Source organism: Triturus cristatus, chromosome 3_1, assembly GCF_964204655.1.
Source record: "Triturus cristatus chromosome 3_1, aTriCri1.1, whole genome shotgun sequence".
NCBI classification, from domain to species: domain Eukaryota; kingdom Metazoa; phylum Chordata; class Amphibia; order Caudata; family Salamandridae; genus Triturus; species Triturus cristatus.
The window spans coordinates 995,198,964-995,217,177 of NC_140583.1; the positions used below are offsets into that span (position 1 = coordinate 995,198,964).

General features: G+C 43.7%; 1 protein-coding gene across 1 annotated transcript in view; it reads right to left on the bottom strand.

The window, feature by feature from the left end:
• Positions 1 to 18,214, bottom strand: part of FCN3 (ficolin 3) — an 89,368-nt gene that overhangs the window by 15,413 nt on the left and 55,741 nt on the right. Inside the window, exon 7 of the mRNA XM_085645679.1 lies at positions 16,114 to 16,248. Within this exon, the coding sequence (XP_085501805.1) occupies positions 16,114 to 16,248 (135 nt within the window). The remainder of the gene's footprint in view (positions 1 to 16,113; positions 16,249 to 18,214) is intronic.

Genomic DNA, 18,214 nt, shown 5'->3' on the forward strand with positions numbered 1-18,214 from the left:
TTTGTGAATAAGGCCCTCACTTACGTCCACCACATCCAAATATGACTCATATTGGTAACTCAGTACCATACACATAGTACACTGTGTTACTCTAGAGTATACATTACCACTGTTAGATATATCATCTTTAGGATGGCCTTCTCTAAACGTTTTGCCTCCTTACCTCCTCTTTTTGCTGTATCTTTTTGTTGGCCTTAGGACCCTGAGTAGTTTACCGCTGCTGACCAGTGCTAAAGTGCATGTGCTTCTCCCCAAAACATGGTGACATTGGTGTATAATGCAAAAAGAACTATTGATGGACAGAATCCAGAACAATGTCATACATTCACCCTAGTACAGAGATCTGGGCCTAACTCCATCGTTTTTTTGCTCACCATGCCATTCCAGTTTGAACACAGCCATATGCAAATCAGTCTTGACCCTGTGTCTCATGGGAACAGTCCAGCCTGAACTGCCAAGCCAGGTCCTCCCTGGACTGGAAACAAGCATCCTAGGACCGGTTTACAGGTTTCACCCCTCTTCAGCCAGGATAGGCACAGGGTCAGACTGATTTGCATATGGCCATGTCTGAACTGGGGTGGCGGAGTGAGCAAAAGAATGATGATGGATTAAACCCAGATCAGTTGACTGGGGGTGAGTGCTTGCAATGTTCAACACTCCGTCCATCATCCCTTTTGGTTTTGCTTTGTTCGCCCTAAGTTGGCAGGGTATGCCCGGACATAGGTCTCTTGCTCACTTTGCCACTGGATTCAAGCTGGCCTGGCTGATGGCGGCTGATTAGCCAGAAACCGGTCCCAGGATGCTTGTTTCCGGTCCAGGGAGGACCTGGCTTGGCAGTTCGGGCTGGACTGTTCCCATGAGGTACAGGGTCAGACTGATTTGCATATGGCCATGTCTGATCTGGGGTGGCAGAGTGAGCTAAAGAATGATGATGGATTAAACCCAGATCAGTTGACTGGGGGTGAGTGCTTGCAATGTTCAACACTCCGTCCATCATCCCCTTTGGTTTTGCTTTTTTCTCTCTAAGTTGGCAGGGTATGCCCAGACGTGGGTCCCTTGCTCACTTTGCCACTGGATTCAAGCTAGCCTGGCTGATGATATCTGATTAGCCAGAAACTGGTCCCAGGATGCTTGTTTCCGGTCCAGGGAGCACCTGGCTTGGCAGTTCGGGCTGGACTGTTCCCATGAGGCACAGGGTCAGACTGATTTGCAAATGGCCATTTCTGAACTGGGGTGGCGGAGTGAGCTAAAGAATGATGATGGATTAAACCCAGATCAGTTGACTGGGGGTGAGTGCTTGCAATGTTCAACACTCCGTCCATCATCCCCTTTGGTTTTGCTTCCGACGTTGGTGTATACCCAAATGGCATATTCAGTTTGCCTTGAAATCCCTTGTAAAGTGATATACAATATACCCAGGGCCTGTTACCTAAATGCAACTAGTGGGCTTGCAGCAATGATTGTGCTACCCACACAAGTAGCCTTTCAAACCTGTCTCGGGTCTGCCATTGCAGGGCGTGTGTGTTCAGTTCTCTTCCACCTTGACTTAGCATTTAATACCACTTGCCAAGTCTTAAACTCACCTTGTATTACACATAAGTCACCCCTAAGATAGGCCCTAGGTAGCTCTAAGGGAAGAGTTCTGTGCAACTAAAATGTAGGGCAGGTACTTTTATGTTTTACATGCCCCGATAGTGACAAACACCCAAATTTATTTTTCACTTCTGTGAGGCCTACTCCTCTCATAGGCTAGCATTGGGAAATCCTTAATACACTTTTAAGGTGTAATTCCTGATTAGAAAGGAGAAGCTGCATTATGTTTCATATCTTTGGAATGGTAATGGTAAATCATCTTTACTGGTAAAGTTAGATTTAATATTACTGTTTTAGAAATGCCACTTTTAGAAAGTGAACATTTCTCAGCTCTTACTGCTCTGTGTGACTTGCAGCCTGTCTCCAATATACGTCGAGGGTGGGTGACAGCTACACTTTGTGCATTTCCTCTAGACAGCCACAAACACAGGAATGGTGGGTATGACAGAGAAATAATCTGCATTCATCTGCATTCATCTGCATTCTGATAGATCTTTCTGGGCAGGAAGAGAGAAGGGGAGCTGACACTTGCACCTGAATAGGCAGTGGACTGTTTCCCAAACAAAGGACGGATTACCATATATTGATAATCTAGAGCCAGGGCTGGGAAGAAAGGGGGACACGTGCACTTCAAGGGCCTGCTTTGAAAGACTTCCTCGAACTCTGCAACAGCACTTGGACTCTGCCATCTGTGAGTCTTGCCAAGCGGTGCCAATCCACTTGCTGGGCAATTGAAAGGTGATTTCTGCAGGCCAGAATTATCAAAATTGACGCATTGATGACTTAGCGGCGATCGTAACCGACGCACTGCTCTTCAGCACCGATCTAGGAGTTGATCGATGACATCGCTTTGACGGATTGTGCGGCTCAACAACAACTGACAGCGCAGCTTAACGATCACGTAGTGCCTGCATCGTAAAGGGGTTAATTGATGAAGCATTCATTGCCTGCGTGGATCAGTACTGCCGCATCGAGTTTTCGATGTCGACGCTTGCTCCATCCAAGGTACTTTTTCAGCGGGACCTGCAGGAGTCCTGTAGCTGGCCTGCACTCCATCGCTGTCTGCCTGAACTTTGGCTCTACCCCGGTCCAGCGTGACCTCAAGTAACCACTAAGCACTATTTGCTTCTAAGCACTACTTTTTGATTTATTCTTTATATATTCATAATTCTGGTTCTACCTTTTTGAATTTGTGTCATTTTGGTTTTGTTTTACTCATAAAAATATAATCTATTTTTCTAACCCTGTGGGAAGTATTTCTGTGGTGTTTTCAGTGTGTTACTGTGTGTGTGTGTTGCACAAATACATTACACATTGCCTCTTTAGATAAGCCTGACTGCTCAATGTTAAGCTTCCAGAGGGTGAGCACAGTTTATCTTTTAGTGTGCATCTAGCTTACTCTGACTAGAGTGGTGTTTTTGCTTGGACTAGGTGCATTCCTCTGGCCACCAGAGGTCCCAGTTCTAACAACCACCAATTGCATTACGACATATAACCCTTCAGGGAAAAGGTAACACCACCATCCCAGAATATGTATAAATTATTCAGCACAGTCCTCCAGTTTCATCCATCAAATGCTAAGAGCACTAACCCAGTTGTCATTAAAGTTAACACATTCACATTTGATGGGAAAATACCCATTTACATCACCTCCAGCAGATCTTCAGAAACTGAAACAGACACTACTCTTAGATGGGAACCTTAAACCCACGGGGAAAGTCACACCAGGGCAACTGAAAGTGATGTGATGCTATAACAATGACTGATTGTGTGCTGTACAAGAACTAACAACATAATTTAACAAAACAAGATGGAATGGCTTTGCTGCATCCAGGGACGAGGTTACTACTTCAAAAACTGATTAGGTATCATTTATCAGAAATATAGCACAAAGTGCCTTTAGAGGAGTTACCTCATCACCTGCAGGGAAGCTTGGGGAGATAGAGCGATAGCAAATTCAGACACCCCTTACGACTTGAGACCAGGAAATCACAGCACGCTTTTGCTGATCTTGTATAATTGTCCTCTGGGTTTTGCTTTCTGACACTTTACAGACATAGTGATTGTAGGCCTAGACGTTTTCAGGTAAATTCAGTGAGTTTGCTGAGTGCCTTGGCAAGCACTAAGGATATATCATAAATATTATGAAGGGCTCATACAGGTAATTGTGAAGGAGGAATGTGAGGTTGGTATCAATGCTTTTGTTCTTTAATTGACTATCATACACTTGTATTTGGTACTTTGTAATGGACATACAGAAAATAACATGCTACAGAAGTACTTGATGTTTTGGCCCTGATTACGAATTTAGGTGCTATTTATTGCACTTGATAAATAATGATACCATAGGGTACGTTATTTTTCAGGTGTGATAAATAACATCTATAACAAGTTGTTGGGGAATAACATGCAGATTTTGGGGTTTAACATACCAAAATCCTCAATATACGGTAAATACCTGTGCTTTTCTCTGTTAAGTTCCGTCAGGTTTGATCTGCCAAAATGTAATGAAGATTTAGGTATTTAATGCATCTGCTAATTACCGGATGCATTAAATAACTATCAACTTTTGATTACAACTGGTGGGTAAACAGGGGTTTACGCACAGGTCAGAATATACCGACCAACTCATAATCAGGGCCTTACCAGGCATCTGTGTGACACTGAACCTAATGCTTTTAGTTATCCTAGCAGATCACTTGCAACTAGCCTAAGAACAGGCATCAAAACCTGGAGTCACAGGATATTTTGACTCTGCTAATGTTAGAGGCGAGTTTGCGGAAAAATTACGGGGAATTCAAACTTCATCCCTGGTTCTAGGATATACGCAGAAACAAAACTTGTATGATTTTATAGAGAGGAGAAGTAGATCCACAGAACACAAAACTTTAGAGCTCGAAAATACAATAAATCCTTGAGAGTGAAACACCTTGATGAGTTTCTTGAAGATGCACTTTATGAAAATATTTGTTCAACATAATTAATTTAACAGGAGAGACATAAAAACATAATGGGGCCGATTCCGATCCTGGAAAAACCGGGTACGAATCGTCGGACGGAGCGTTTTCTCCGTCCGACTCGTACCCGGGAAAACCACCTTACAAACCCGCAAGTACGATTCGTACAGAAACACCATTTCCATACGAATCGTAAAAAACACCGACCGGCTAAAATATACCCACAATTCCGATCCGGGACACCGCGTTTTACGGACCAGCAAGTACGATTCGTACCCACAGCACTTCGCACGGCAATATTTTTACAGGGCCCAAAAAGTGCCGGAAAAGCTAAGTACGCCATGATGCACGGCGAAAAGGGGTCCCGGTACGCACCGTACCCCCATCCCTACACGTCCGCACTGTACCCCCACCCCCCTGTATGTACGGTGCGTACCCCTTGTATGTACAGTGCGTACCCCCACCCCCCGTATGTACGGTGTGTACCCACACCCCCGTATGTATGGTGCGTGCCCCCAACCCCTGTATGTACGGTGCGTACCCCCAGTGCTATGCGCTGGGGGTACGCACTGTACATACGGGGGGGTGGGGGTACGCTCCGTACCTACAGGGGTGGGGGTACGCACTGTACCTACACGGGGTGGGGGTACGCTCCGTACCTACACGGGGTGGGGGTACGCTCTGTACCTACGCAGGGTGGAGGTACGCTCCGTGCCTACAGGGGTGGGGTGGGGGTACGGCGCGTACATGGGGGGCTGGGGGTACGGCACGTACTTGGGGGGTGGGCTGGGGGGGTGTTCGGCGCATATGCGGGTACATGTTTGGACATCTCCATGGTTGCTATGGGAGTTCGCTCCGTACGGTGTTTTTCCATACGGTTGTGCATTCGGACGGACGGGACGGATCGTACTTGCGCGCTCGGACTTCAGTTTCCCGATTCGTACGTATAACTGTCCGGGGACGTGTCGGACACTTTTTCCGACCCGAGGACGTGTCGGGGAATTTTCCCAATGCGATTCGTATGAATTTTTTAACATACCAATTGTACTTGCCAGTTTGTACGGGACTTGTACGATTCGTACGTAAAAAAATCCGGATACGATTCGTACGGGGAATATTTTTAACGGATCGGAATCGGCACCAATGTGTCTAATCATCCGGAGTTTCATGGTAAGCCATAAAATGAAATTCACTGTAATACCTAATTTACCATAGTGAACCAAATGTCCTCACACAGTTGTTCAAATCCGATCAGTATTCCCAATATTTCTGTTTTTACTGCAAATTATCCAAAGGCCGACATCTCCCTCATTCCTGGGGACCATATCAAGAAAGAAGCTTTCCTAGTTTTGGGCCTGGTTCATGGAGCAGGAATGAGAAGGAACAATTATTTTAGATTTTTATTACTACAGGTGCATATTGATTATGCAGAACCACAAACTGGTAATATTTCTTTATGGGACCGTTTAAAATCTGGGTGTATGAGCAAGTGAATAGGCATGCAATTGTAATGTTAAATCTGAAAATGGTGTGTTTCAAAAATATTGATAGACACAAATATTGTATTTAACAGATTGTCTTGTTAATCATATTATGGGAGAGACTATTGCTTTTTGCCTGTTACTCATGTTGGATTAGGAAGAGTAAATATGACTCTTTCAAAGTCCAACTTTTTTCCTAGTGTAGCTTACGTTGGAGTGGGAATAGTAAATCTAACCCTCCAAAGTCCAACACTTTATCTACTGTTGCTCAGGATAGAGTAGCAGTAGTGAATTTGACCTCTCCAATTCAAATTTTTAAGTGCAATTTTTCTTAACACATATTTTTTGTGATTTAAGTTAGTTATTTTAATGTAAAATAATTTTTATGATATATGTTTTTGAGAGCAATAATATTTTTATTAACTTATTTTTTAAATTATAACAATTGTATATTTAGTATTATTTTTAATATCTAGTGTTTGTAATTAGGATTATTTATTTTTAGTATTTTGCCATGTTTCTTCAATAATTCTTATGACTGAATTTTTTTTTGCCTTTATATAAAGTACATATATTGTGCGCTCATTGTGCTGGCAGGGTGCCGAGATCTCCTTGTTTCCAGACTTCACCCAGGTGGTGCAGGATGCCTGCAATAAGTTCACCGATGTCAATAGCTGGGTCTCTGGTACGGCATGCTGTATCCTGCGCAGCTCAGGGTGGACATGAACGGGAAGCCCCACTTCTTCGATACACCAGCAGCTGTCCAGGACTTTTACAACCTGACTCCAAAGATCGCACACCACTGAGACGCTCCTCTCCTGAAAGGTCTCCTCCGGACACCCAATGCCAGTGTGGACCTTTTCCCCAGCTGAGTTTGGGCTCTCCCTGGATGGTGCTGGTGGGCGATCTGCCTTCGGCCCACTTGCACTGTGCTTGAACCACCATGCACGGCACGACGATATGACTCCCCACCCCTTCAATGTTGTCTATGGACCCATTACACACCATGTCAACTTTTAATCCGTAAACATTCCCAATCTACCGCTGTGGTGTTGCCACTTCCCGGTGGTACACAGAGTTATGATTCTTGTTTTCTTTACTTTGCTATTTTGGATAGTTCTTTGGGGCTTCACCGGTCTCAAATTTCCTGGTGTGGGTGGTGGGAGGTGGGGGGGGGGAAGCTTGAGATAATATTCATGTTCAATGCTGATGTCTTCCTAAGTAGACTAACAGACATATTTAACACAAGTAGGCACAGCTCTATTGTCTTTCATGCACTCATAAATGTTACCCACGCGCACACATGACTCACAATATATAGAATGCACACTGCTTCCATGGAACATTAGAGGCCTCAATAACTCCCATAAGGTTAAGCAAGTTTTGCGATACCTCACATGACACACACTCAAATTGCTTTCTTACAAGAGACCCACTTGCCCCTTGGTTGATCCCACAAATTCACCTCTCACTGGGGTCTCACAGGTATTTCTCCTGTTACAGTACCTACTCTAGAGGCGTACCCCTCGTATGTACGGTGCGTACCCCCACCCCCCGTATGTACGGTGCGTACCCCCAGCGCTATGCGCTGGGGGTACGCACTGTACATACGGGGGGTGGGGGTACGCTCCGTACCTATGGGGTGGGGTGGGGGTATGCTCCGTACCTACGGGGGTGGGGGTACGCACTGTACCTACATGGGGTGGGGGTATGCTCCATACCTACACGGGGTGGGGGTACGCTCTGTACCTACGCGGGGTGGGGGTACGCTCCGTGTCTACAGGGGTGGGGTTGGGGTATGGCGCGTACATGGGGGGGCTGGGGGTACGGCGCGTACTTGGGGGGGTGGGCTGGGGGGTGTTCGGCACGTATGCAGGCACATGTTTGGACATCTCCATGGTTGCTATGGGAGTTAGCTCCGTACGGTGTTTTTTCCATACGGTTGTGCATTCGGACGGACGGGACGGATCGTACTTGCGCGCTCGGACTTCAGTTTCCCAATTCGTACGTATAACTGTCCGGGGACGTGTCGGACACTTTTTCCGACCCGAGGATATGTCGGGGAATTTTCCCAATGTGATTCGTATGGATTTTTTAACATACGAATTGTACTTGCCAGTTTGTACGGGACTTGTACGATTCGTACGTAAAAAAATCCGGATACAATTCGTACGGGGAATTTTTTTAACGGATCGGAATCGGCACCAATGTGTCTAATCATCAGGAGTTTCATGGTAAGCCATAAAATGGAATTCACTGTAATACCTAATTTACCATAGTGAACCAAATGTCCTCACACAGTTGTTCAAATCCGATCAGTATTCCCAATATTTCTGTTTTTACTGCAAATTATCCAAAGGCCGACATCTCCCTCATTCCTGGGGACCATATCAAGAAAGAAGCTTTCCTAGTTTTGGGCCTGGTTCATGGAGCAGGAATGAGAAGGAACAATTATTTTAGATTTTTATTACTACAGGTGCATATTGATTATGCAGAACCACAAACTGGTAATATTTCTTTATAGGACCGTTAAAAATCTGGGTGTATGAGAAAGTGAATAGGCATGCAATTGTAATGTTAAATCTGAAAATGGTGTGTTTGAAAAATATTGATGGACACAAATATTGTATTTAACAGATTGTCTTGTTAATCATATTGTGGGAGAGACTATTGCTTTTTGCCTGTTACTCATGTTGGATTAGGAAGAGTAAATATGACTCTTTCAAAGTCCAACTTTTTTCCTAGTGTAGCTTACGTTGGAGTGGGAATAGTAAATCTAACCCTCCAAAGTCCAACACTTTATCTACTGTTGCTCAGGATAGAGTAGCAGTAGTGAATTTGACCTCTCCAATTCAAATTTTTAAGTGCAATTTTTCTTAACACATATTTTTTGTGATTTAAGTTAAAGTTATTTTAATGTAAAATAATTTTTATTATATATGTTTTTGAGAGCAATAATATTTTTATTAACTTATTTTTTAAATTATAACAATTGTATATTTAGTATTATTTTTAATATCTAGTGTTTGTAATTAGGAATATTTATTTTTAGTATTTTGCCATGTTTCTTCAATAATTCTTATGACTGATTTTTTTTTTGCCTTTATATAAAGTACATATATTGTGCGCTCATTGTGCTGGCAGGGTGCCGAGATATCCTTGTTTCCAGACTTCACCCAGGTGGTGCAGGATGCCTGCAATAAGTTCACCGATGTCAATAGCTGGGTCTCTGGTACGGCATGCTGTATCCTGCGCAGCTCAGTGTGGACATGAATGGGAAGCCCCACTTCTTCGATACACCAGCAGCTGTCCAGGACTTTTACAACCTGACTCCAAAGATCGCACACCACTGAGACGCTCCTCTCCTGAAAGGTCTTCTCCGGACACCCGATGCCAGTGTGGACCTTTTCCCCAGCTGAGTTTGGGCTCTCCCTGGAGGGTGCTGGTGGGCGATCTGCCTTCGGCCCACTTGCACTGTGCTTGAACCACCATGCACGGCACGACGATATGACTCCCCACCCCTTCAATGTTGTCTATGGACCCATTACACACCATGTCAACTTTTAATCCGTAAACGTTCCCAATCTACCGCCGTGGTGTTGCCACTTCCCAGTGGTACACAGAGTTACGAGTCTTGTTTTCTTTACTTTGCTATTTTGGGTAGTTCTTTGGGGCTTCACCGGTCTCAAATTGCCTGGTGTGGGTGGTGGGAGGTGGGGGGGTGGGGAGCTTGAGATAATATTCATGTTCAATGCTGTTGTCTTCCTAAGTAGACTAACAGACATATTTAACACAAGTAGGCACAGCTCTATTGTCTTTCATGCACTCATAAATGTTACCCACGCGCACACATGACTCACAATATATAGAATGCACACTGCTTCCATGGAACATTAGAGGCCTCAATAACTCCCATAAGGTTAAGCAAGTTTTGCGATACCTCACATGACACACACTCAAATTGCTTTCTTACAAGAGACCCACTTGCCCCTTGGTTGATCCCACACATTCACCTCTCACTGGGGTCTCACAGGTATTTCTCCTGTTACAGTACCTACTCTAGAGGCACTTCCTCCCGGCGACTATAGTACGAACACAGTTGGTACGCCTTAGTGACTGGGACACTGGCACGCAACTGTCCTGCGACACAACAGTTAGCACACTAACCGGCAAGTCATGCTCCCGCCACACTCTACGTGACATTTGTGCTACTTATACCCCCCGGAACGCCTGGTGCCTGAAAGGTGCCTCCTCCCTGGCATTCACCCACTACTCTTCCACTCATGATACTCAGACCCGCATTGACTATTGCCTTATACCAACCAAACTGTGCCCCTGGCTGGAATCGGTCCACCTACTTACTCGTACCCTCTCTGATCATGCCCCCATTCCCTCCACCTTTCGGGGGGATCACAAATAGCTTTGGCGGTTCCCCTCACTGGCCCTACAGGATGCGCTATTCTGCTCCACCTTGCAAGATTCAGTTCAAGACTATTTCAGACTTAACAAGGACTCCGTGACCACTCATGCCACGCCCTGGGAGGCTTTCAAAGCAGAGGCATTTTCATCTCATAACAAAACAGTGTATTGCGGGAGCTCCATAGGGAACTAACGTGCATGCAGATGGCCCTCGCCCAGCTCGATTTAGATAACCAGCTACATTTTGATACCGAGTACTCTACTTTAAAGCACAATGATGCTGGCATAACACTGCGAGCTGGCGGATTGTGAGGTTTTGTTTCTCGGTAAATATGCCATGGCTCGCAGGTATGGGGAGGGTGTATGTCCCAAGCGCATCATGGCTCGGCTTCTATGCCCCCCTAGGCACACCTTCTATATCACTGAGCTTCACACAGACTTGGGATCATGGGTGACCTCAAATGATGACATACTAGACACCCTCCTCTGGTATTACATGCACCTTTCCACCACTAGACTCTCTGGCCCAGGCTGTTTACCTCAATGAGGTGTCCATGATGTGTGGCTTACACCAGCACAACAACAATTTCTCAGTGAGCCCCTCACCTGTGATGAAGTTGTGCAGGCAATTGACTCACTGTATGGCTCCAAAGCCCTAGGGCTAGATGGCTTGAATGGGGACTTCTACAAACACATCCTAGTGTTGCGGTTGCATGCCATATAGACGGAATCAATCACCACGGGGGTACTCCCACTGACAATACAGGAGGCGGTCATAACCCTGCTCCTCAAACCAGGCAAAGACCTCCACCATTGAGGATCTCACTGAACATCATCGCTATTAAACTTTGACAATAAAATCCTTGAGAAAAGTGCTATCTAATTGCCTCATATTACTAATGGACCAAATAATATCCCCCACATAATCTGGGTTTGTTCTGCATCACTCCACCTCCTTAAATGTATGTACAGTCTTTTTAGTCCTTAACAGGATTTCCCCAGTTGTAGCAGCTGCTGTGGCCCTCCTGGACACGAAGAGGGCTTTTGACCCTAGAATGCCCATTCCTCCACGTCATCTTGCATAAACTAGGTGTTCCTCAAGGATTCTCCCCCTTGACAAGTCTCCCGCACTCTGCACCAACAGCACATCTTAGAATGAACTCCTCCTTTCCCTGCCAATTCTCTATTACCTGGGGTACACAGCAGAGTTACCTATTATTCCCTTGCTATTCATCATAGCAATGGATACTCTCGTCTGGCACCTGCAACAGGACCACATGCACCGCAGCCTACAGTTCCACCTCAACTGGTGACTGCATCGCTATATGCAGATGGTCTCCTGTTGTTTATTAGGCATGAGTGGAGTTCGCGGAGTTCTACTCCACGGAACTCCACGAAGTGCAGAAAAAATATTGCCTCGCTCTGCAGAGTTCCACCAGCGGCAGAGTCTGTTAAGTTTGTCTTGCCCTGTAAAAGCAGCAGAATGGCACCATGCGTCATGCCAGAGGACGCTGCTGCTTTCTGCCACTTGAGTAGACATTGTACTTGAGTGGCAGCTTCCTTAACGCAAGCAGCAGATTTCTCAACTTGAGCGGTCGTGACCTGGCACGACTGCTGGCGTTGAGAAATCTTATCGGGAGGCGATCTAGCGCACGTTTTTTTCTCACAAGCGTTCGAGAGAAAAAACTCCCCTCCACTTCACAGAGTTTAGAGGAACTTCGTACTCTGCACGGAGTAGGCAGAACTCCACCGGCAGAGCGGAATTCGTCACCCAACCCTACTGTTTATCCACCACTGGGGAGAGAACCTGGCCCCCATCCTTCAGGAGGTGCTGTGCTTTGGGAGCCATTCTAGGCTCCTGATCAACTGGTCGAAATCTGAGCACTTCCCACTGACTGATGCCACCTTCCCGATCCAATGTGACTTTCCCCATAACTGGTGTGACGGCTTGGTTAAGTACCTCAGTGCTCACTTACACCTTGATAGGGAACAGGGGATCCGATTGAACTACAGTCCCACTAGTGACACCTTGACCTCACAGGTGGAATGCTGGATATGCCTCCCACTACCCATCGCTGGACGTATTTCAATAATAAAAGCGGTTGTCCGTTCCCGGTTTTTATATTTCATCCAAAATATCCCACTTCCCCTAACTGTTCCTTCCTTACATTATGAGGGTTATTATTGAAACTCATTTGGGCTGGTAAGCATTCCCGCGTTGGCTGAGACACACTAGTCCTCCCATATGAAAGGAGAGGGTTCAGGGTACCACATTTCTGCCTGAAGTATTTTGCAGCACAGTGCCAGTATGCTCATCCTTGGTTTCATAACGATGCCAGGCTGCCCTACACCAGACCGGAGATTGACCAGGTCTGGCTATTAGCTTCCACACTACTGAAGGGTCTCCCCATGGACATTAATGACGTACAACTCTTATACACCACATGCTAGGCTTGGTGCAAACTCCAGCATTTACTTAAAGCCACATCGCTATATTCCCCGTCCCTGATTATTGCTACCAACCCGTGGCTCCCCATTAACCGTGAGACCTTGACCAAACAGACCTTAGAACATTTGAGTCGAAACGTCGACGCGCTTGACATAATCCTGGCCCTATTCTCTCTGCTCCACGCCAAAAGAAAACTCAAATCCCAAGCGGTGTAGAGATTCATGTACTTAGGGGTATGTCATCTGAATGATCATTTTTAACCAGCAATGTGTCACTGTATATATCTTGTACACAACCAGCACTTTTTTGCACCTTGTCACCCTAGCACTTGCGCCGTTTTGTTTATTACTTGTGGCAGTCTCATAGTGCCATCTACACACTATAAAATGTAAAAAAAGAAAAAAGTGGAAAAATAAATTGTTTCAATGTATCCCTTTGATTTATTCAAGATTGGTGTGTTCCTTTGTTTTCCTTTTTTGCCATTTAACTGCAATGACACAAATGTTTGAATAACTGTTCAGCTTCTCTCAATGTTCTTTATTCAATAAGTGGGAAAGCAGCCTTGGAGTAAGTCAAACACCACACACGAACATCCACTAGTAGCGGAACACACTCTCATAGATACAAATAGATGCATACAAATAACATAATACCTTATAGGAAGTAATATTAAATAAATTATATTATTTTGACATTTAAATTATATGCATAACATATACATAATTATATGCAAAAGTACAGATATATGATATATATTTATTTACTTAGTGTTAGAAAAATTATAATTATACATTATTTTAGTATTTAAAAAATGTAATGATAAACTTTATTAACTAACAATGTAAAAATAACCTTAATTGAATTATTTTGAACTAAATCTACTACACAATAAATAGGGCGGCAATTAAACAAAAGTTTTAAAATTATAATTTATAAATTAAATTAATATATATGTGTATATATATATGCACACACACACACACACACATATATATATAAATATATTCGAATTCATAATTTACACATTCGTTAATACACATTAATACACATTAAATCTGATGGGTTAATGTGCTGTTATGTTTTATTTTATTTGGTTAATAATACAAATTTTAAAGTACTTCACATTTGTATTATAAAGTTCAATATTTGCTGTTCAAAGATTTCTGCCATAGGTAAGTATGAAAAATTGGGGCGGGCTTTGGTTTTGAAAATAATGAGTTTTGTTTAATTGGAAATATTGATCTCACATTCAGGACTCAACCTATCAAGAACTTTCAACAACTCAGTCTCTGATGAGGTTTCCAGAGGCAATTTGAAACAAATAGCTGGAAACCTTCGGCTGGTATCATCAGCGTATGGTTGTACAAGACCTGAGAATCTGTAATGATTTTAAGATGGGAGGTGAGATACATTTTTTAAAAAGAGGAGGCTGTGGTTTGTCACACGAAGGGAACCCCTCCAGGCAAAGGAAAGGGCCCAATGGCATTCTCTAGAATAGGTATTCCAGAGAATAGTGGAACCAGTTAAGAGAGGAGTTTGTTAGCACGGCTCACCTATTTAAAAGGGTAGGATAGTTCACAGTGTCAAACCTTGCTTACGTGAAATTGATTTATTTGATTTATATTAATTACATGAATTGTTGCTGTAAAAAGCAATTGTAACACTTGTCAACAACTCTTTAAAAAACAAATTTCTTAAAGTGAAAACTAAACAAATACAATCATGAGTTAGTCCTATATGTATAATATTAATCCCCACTAAATCAGTAACACTGTACCCCATACTCTTATCCTCATACCCGCAAAACCTGTGTACTATACCCACCTTCTAATAAATATTTGCCACAGCCTTAACCTCTATATCTTTAATCCTGTGGCCTTAATCGGTAAACCTTATTTCGTATAAAGATACCTCCTAATTCATAAATCCTAAACCTGTAACTTTAACCCTCTTCCCCAAATCTTAAAGCTATAACCAAACCCCTCCCTCTTACCCCATACCTTTAAGTCCTATTCTCCAAAGGTGTTTCCCTATACCCGTAACTCCTCAACCCTAAACCTTAACAGTGCACCTTAAAGCTTTTCCTAAACCTATAGCCATTAACTTTGTCTCCCAGCACTTAATCTTACCTCCTAAACCCTCAAACCTAATCACATAACCTTAACTTCTTTTCTCTGTGCCCACAACCCTAAGCCTCAAACTCTTAACCCTGTCCAGCAAACTCTTATACCTTTAATCTTACACCCTTAACCCATAATCACATACTTTTAAATTCTGTACTCTTAACCCGATAACATAGACTCATGAACCAATACCTTTAATACAATACCCTTAGTCCCTAGCCACTTTACCTCATACCCTTAACCATCTTCTTCTAACCCTTGATTCTTAGCCCTGACCCCTTAATGTCTAGCCCCTATAAATCAAAGCCGTAACTCTATACCCAAACCATATACGATATACCCTTAACCCCTATCCCCATAACTAGCAGCAAATCCTTAAACCCAATACCCTTATTCAAACCCTTAACACCTTAACCCCTTTTACCCACTGCTTACTTCAATACATTTTGGGAAGAAACAATTTGGGAAGTGCTCTTCTTTCAAATTTTATATTTTATTACTAATAATTGAGGGAGTTTATTTTTAGAGGTGTTGCTTTGGAATACTGAGGAAATACAGCTGTTGAGACGACAAGCTTACCTGAGATATTGTCAAGGGCTAGGACTATAACCCAAATGTAAAAGGGAAACTCAGTTATTACTTCCAAGGTGTAGTGTCATAGCTGTAACAGTATTACTACTTTATTTTCAGAATTTGTTGTTGTTATTGTTTTTTGGTCCTTATATAGCACTGCTGCATGATGCATGCTCTTTCAAAAGCCAACTATGGAATATGGTCAACTGGATTTCAGAGATCGCAGGAAGTTTTCCATGATGGGTACAGTAGTGCAGCTGAAAGCAAAATAACTTACTTGAGGTTGTACTGCGCCCCGCATATTAGTTTTGGAATCTGATAGTGGAGATGAATGGTAAGTGTTCATAGAGAGTTAAAACGGTGATCTACAGGATTATCAGAGACACAAAGCCATGTGAAGATGCCAGAATGGACTGAGAGTGTCATAAATGGCATGTGTCGCTATATGGCCAAAGACATATACAATAATCCACTCCGATTGCATCTGCCCTCCCCAAATTGTCCATACACACGCTTACCCATGGTCCCAGCAGAGTAGGCCCCCAAAACCAATTTATACAGTTCTGAAGCACCAAGGATTTTGAAGGTGCTGTACATTGCGAACCAAGACTGTCCCTCAAAGTCTGTGGCGTCGATACGAAGCTGGTACGTTCCTGTGAGAAGCGGAGAGAAAAGAGAGAGACAAGTAAATTGGGGGACAGCTAACAACCAAACACTTTACTAGAGGATCTCATGCTTGCTACTTTCACTATTCAACTGTTGTGTGGATAAGATACAAGAGGGTAGAGTTGTAGGATGGAAGACATGCAGGAAAAAAACTGTGGGAATGTATCACTCTTGTCCACAGTTTTCATCCTTCCATCAAATTCGCCTGAAGCATTACATCCATTCCTTTTTTCAGGTGTACTGCTCTGCATTTATGAACAGAAAATTGTACTAGGTATGAACGACAATCCAGCAGAGCTTATCTGTTTTTAAACAGGACTTTATATCATCCACATCACATCAAACTAAGACACCTCTACAGCCTGTCACTTAGGCACTCATTATGAGTGGCTTGGTGTAATAGGGTAATCATTCCACATGTCATGAGTATCAGTAACACCTTGAAATGGAATTACTGGGGATCACAACTTTGTCTGCGATAGTTCATTATTCTATAGGGGATAGATGTGGGAATCGGGGTTTCTGCAAGTGAATTCATAATTGGAGGCACTACGGATAAACCATAAATAGAGGCATTTTTCGGAGGGCAAATCCTTCAATTAAGACCTGTTGAATTTTCCCCTGGTTAAAATCAAGCGATTACCTTACTGGGAAAACAATATATAGCCTAAATATACAATAAACTAACTCTGTAGCGTTTCAGAAGTTACAAAATGTTTAGGAATGGTTTCACTAGTGCGAAAATAGTTGGCTCAACCCTATTCCCTACCTGGTCGAGCACATTTGGATTCTGTACCATAATCCTACTCTGACTCAGTATTAGTGTAAAACAAAACTGCCCACTTAGGCAGAAGGCACTTTTTAAATTCAATTTGGGCTCATCATGCTGTGGTGCAACATCTTCCACCCCCCTCATCTCTCAGAGGCATCACTCATAAGATGCTGAGATGCTGCTGGCAGAGTCTGAGGTAAATAGATCAGTTTAGAAGTTTAACAAAGGACAATGTGGAAGGTGGACCTGTTTTCATCTTTCCTAGAATGCTTTTTCTTTAACCCTTGCTTCCCATGCATAAACGTCATGCACACTGATGGATTGCTTTGGGCACACAATAATCTCCATTACTGTCTTACTTTACAGGTTCATTTTCTCTTGCACATTTTTCTCTACAGAGGGGCTTGAGAGGGATTTAGTGCACATGAATAATCATGGAGAGATCTGTTTGTCTTTCCACTGATCCAACTCATGAGCTGATCCAGAGCTAGGACTTTGACAATCTTACATTCTGGGGGTAAGGAATCTCATCCAAGGGCAACTAATTATCCCATGCAGCAGAAGGTGTTGAATCGCTGTGAGACATCATAAGGGGAGATTCCCAACATCTTGGACTGTTGACTAAGAGGACCTAAGATTAGAACCCCTGGGATGGAAAAAAAATGGTGGTTCAGAGCACCCTATCTCATTGCACCCGAACCACTACTCCTCAACCGTAGAGCCTGTGGTCAAAGTGGGCGGGATCGACCACAGGCTCTACGGTTGAGGAGTAGTGGTTCGGGTGCAATGAGATAGGGTGCTCTGAACCACCATTTTTTTTCTATCCCAGGGGTTCTAATCTTAGGTCCTCTTAGTCAACAGTCCAAGATGTTGGGAATCTCCCCTTATGATGTCTCACAGCGATTCAACACCTTCTGCTGCATGGGATAATTAGTTGCCCTTGGATGAGATTCCTTACCCCCAGAATGTAAGATTGTCAAAGTCCTAGCTCTGGATCAGCTCATGAGTTGGATCAGTGGAAAGACAAACAGATCTCTCCATGAAGCAGCAAACCATAGAGTGACAGTGACTCTGTCACTGAGGTCACAGGACTCTTGAGCAGGGTGGCTCTAGGGCAGTGTGACCGCACCAGGTGCTGACCAGCCGCGGTCCATGCAAGTAAAAGCGGTGGGGCAGAGGGG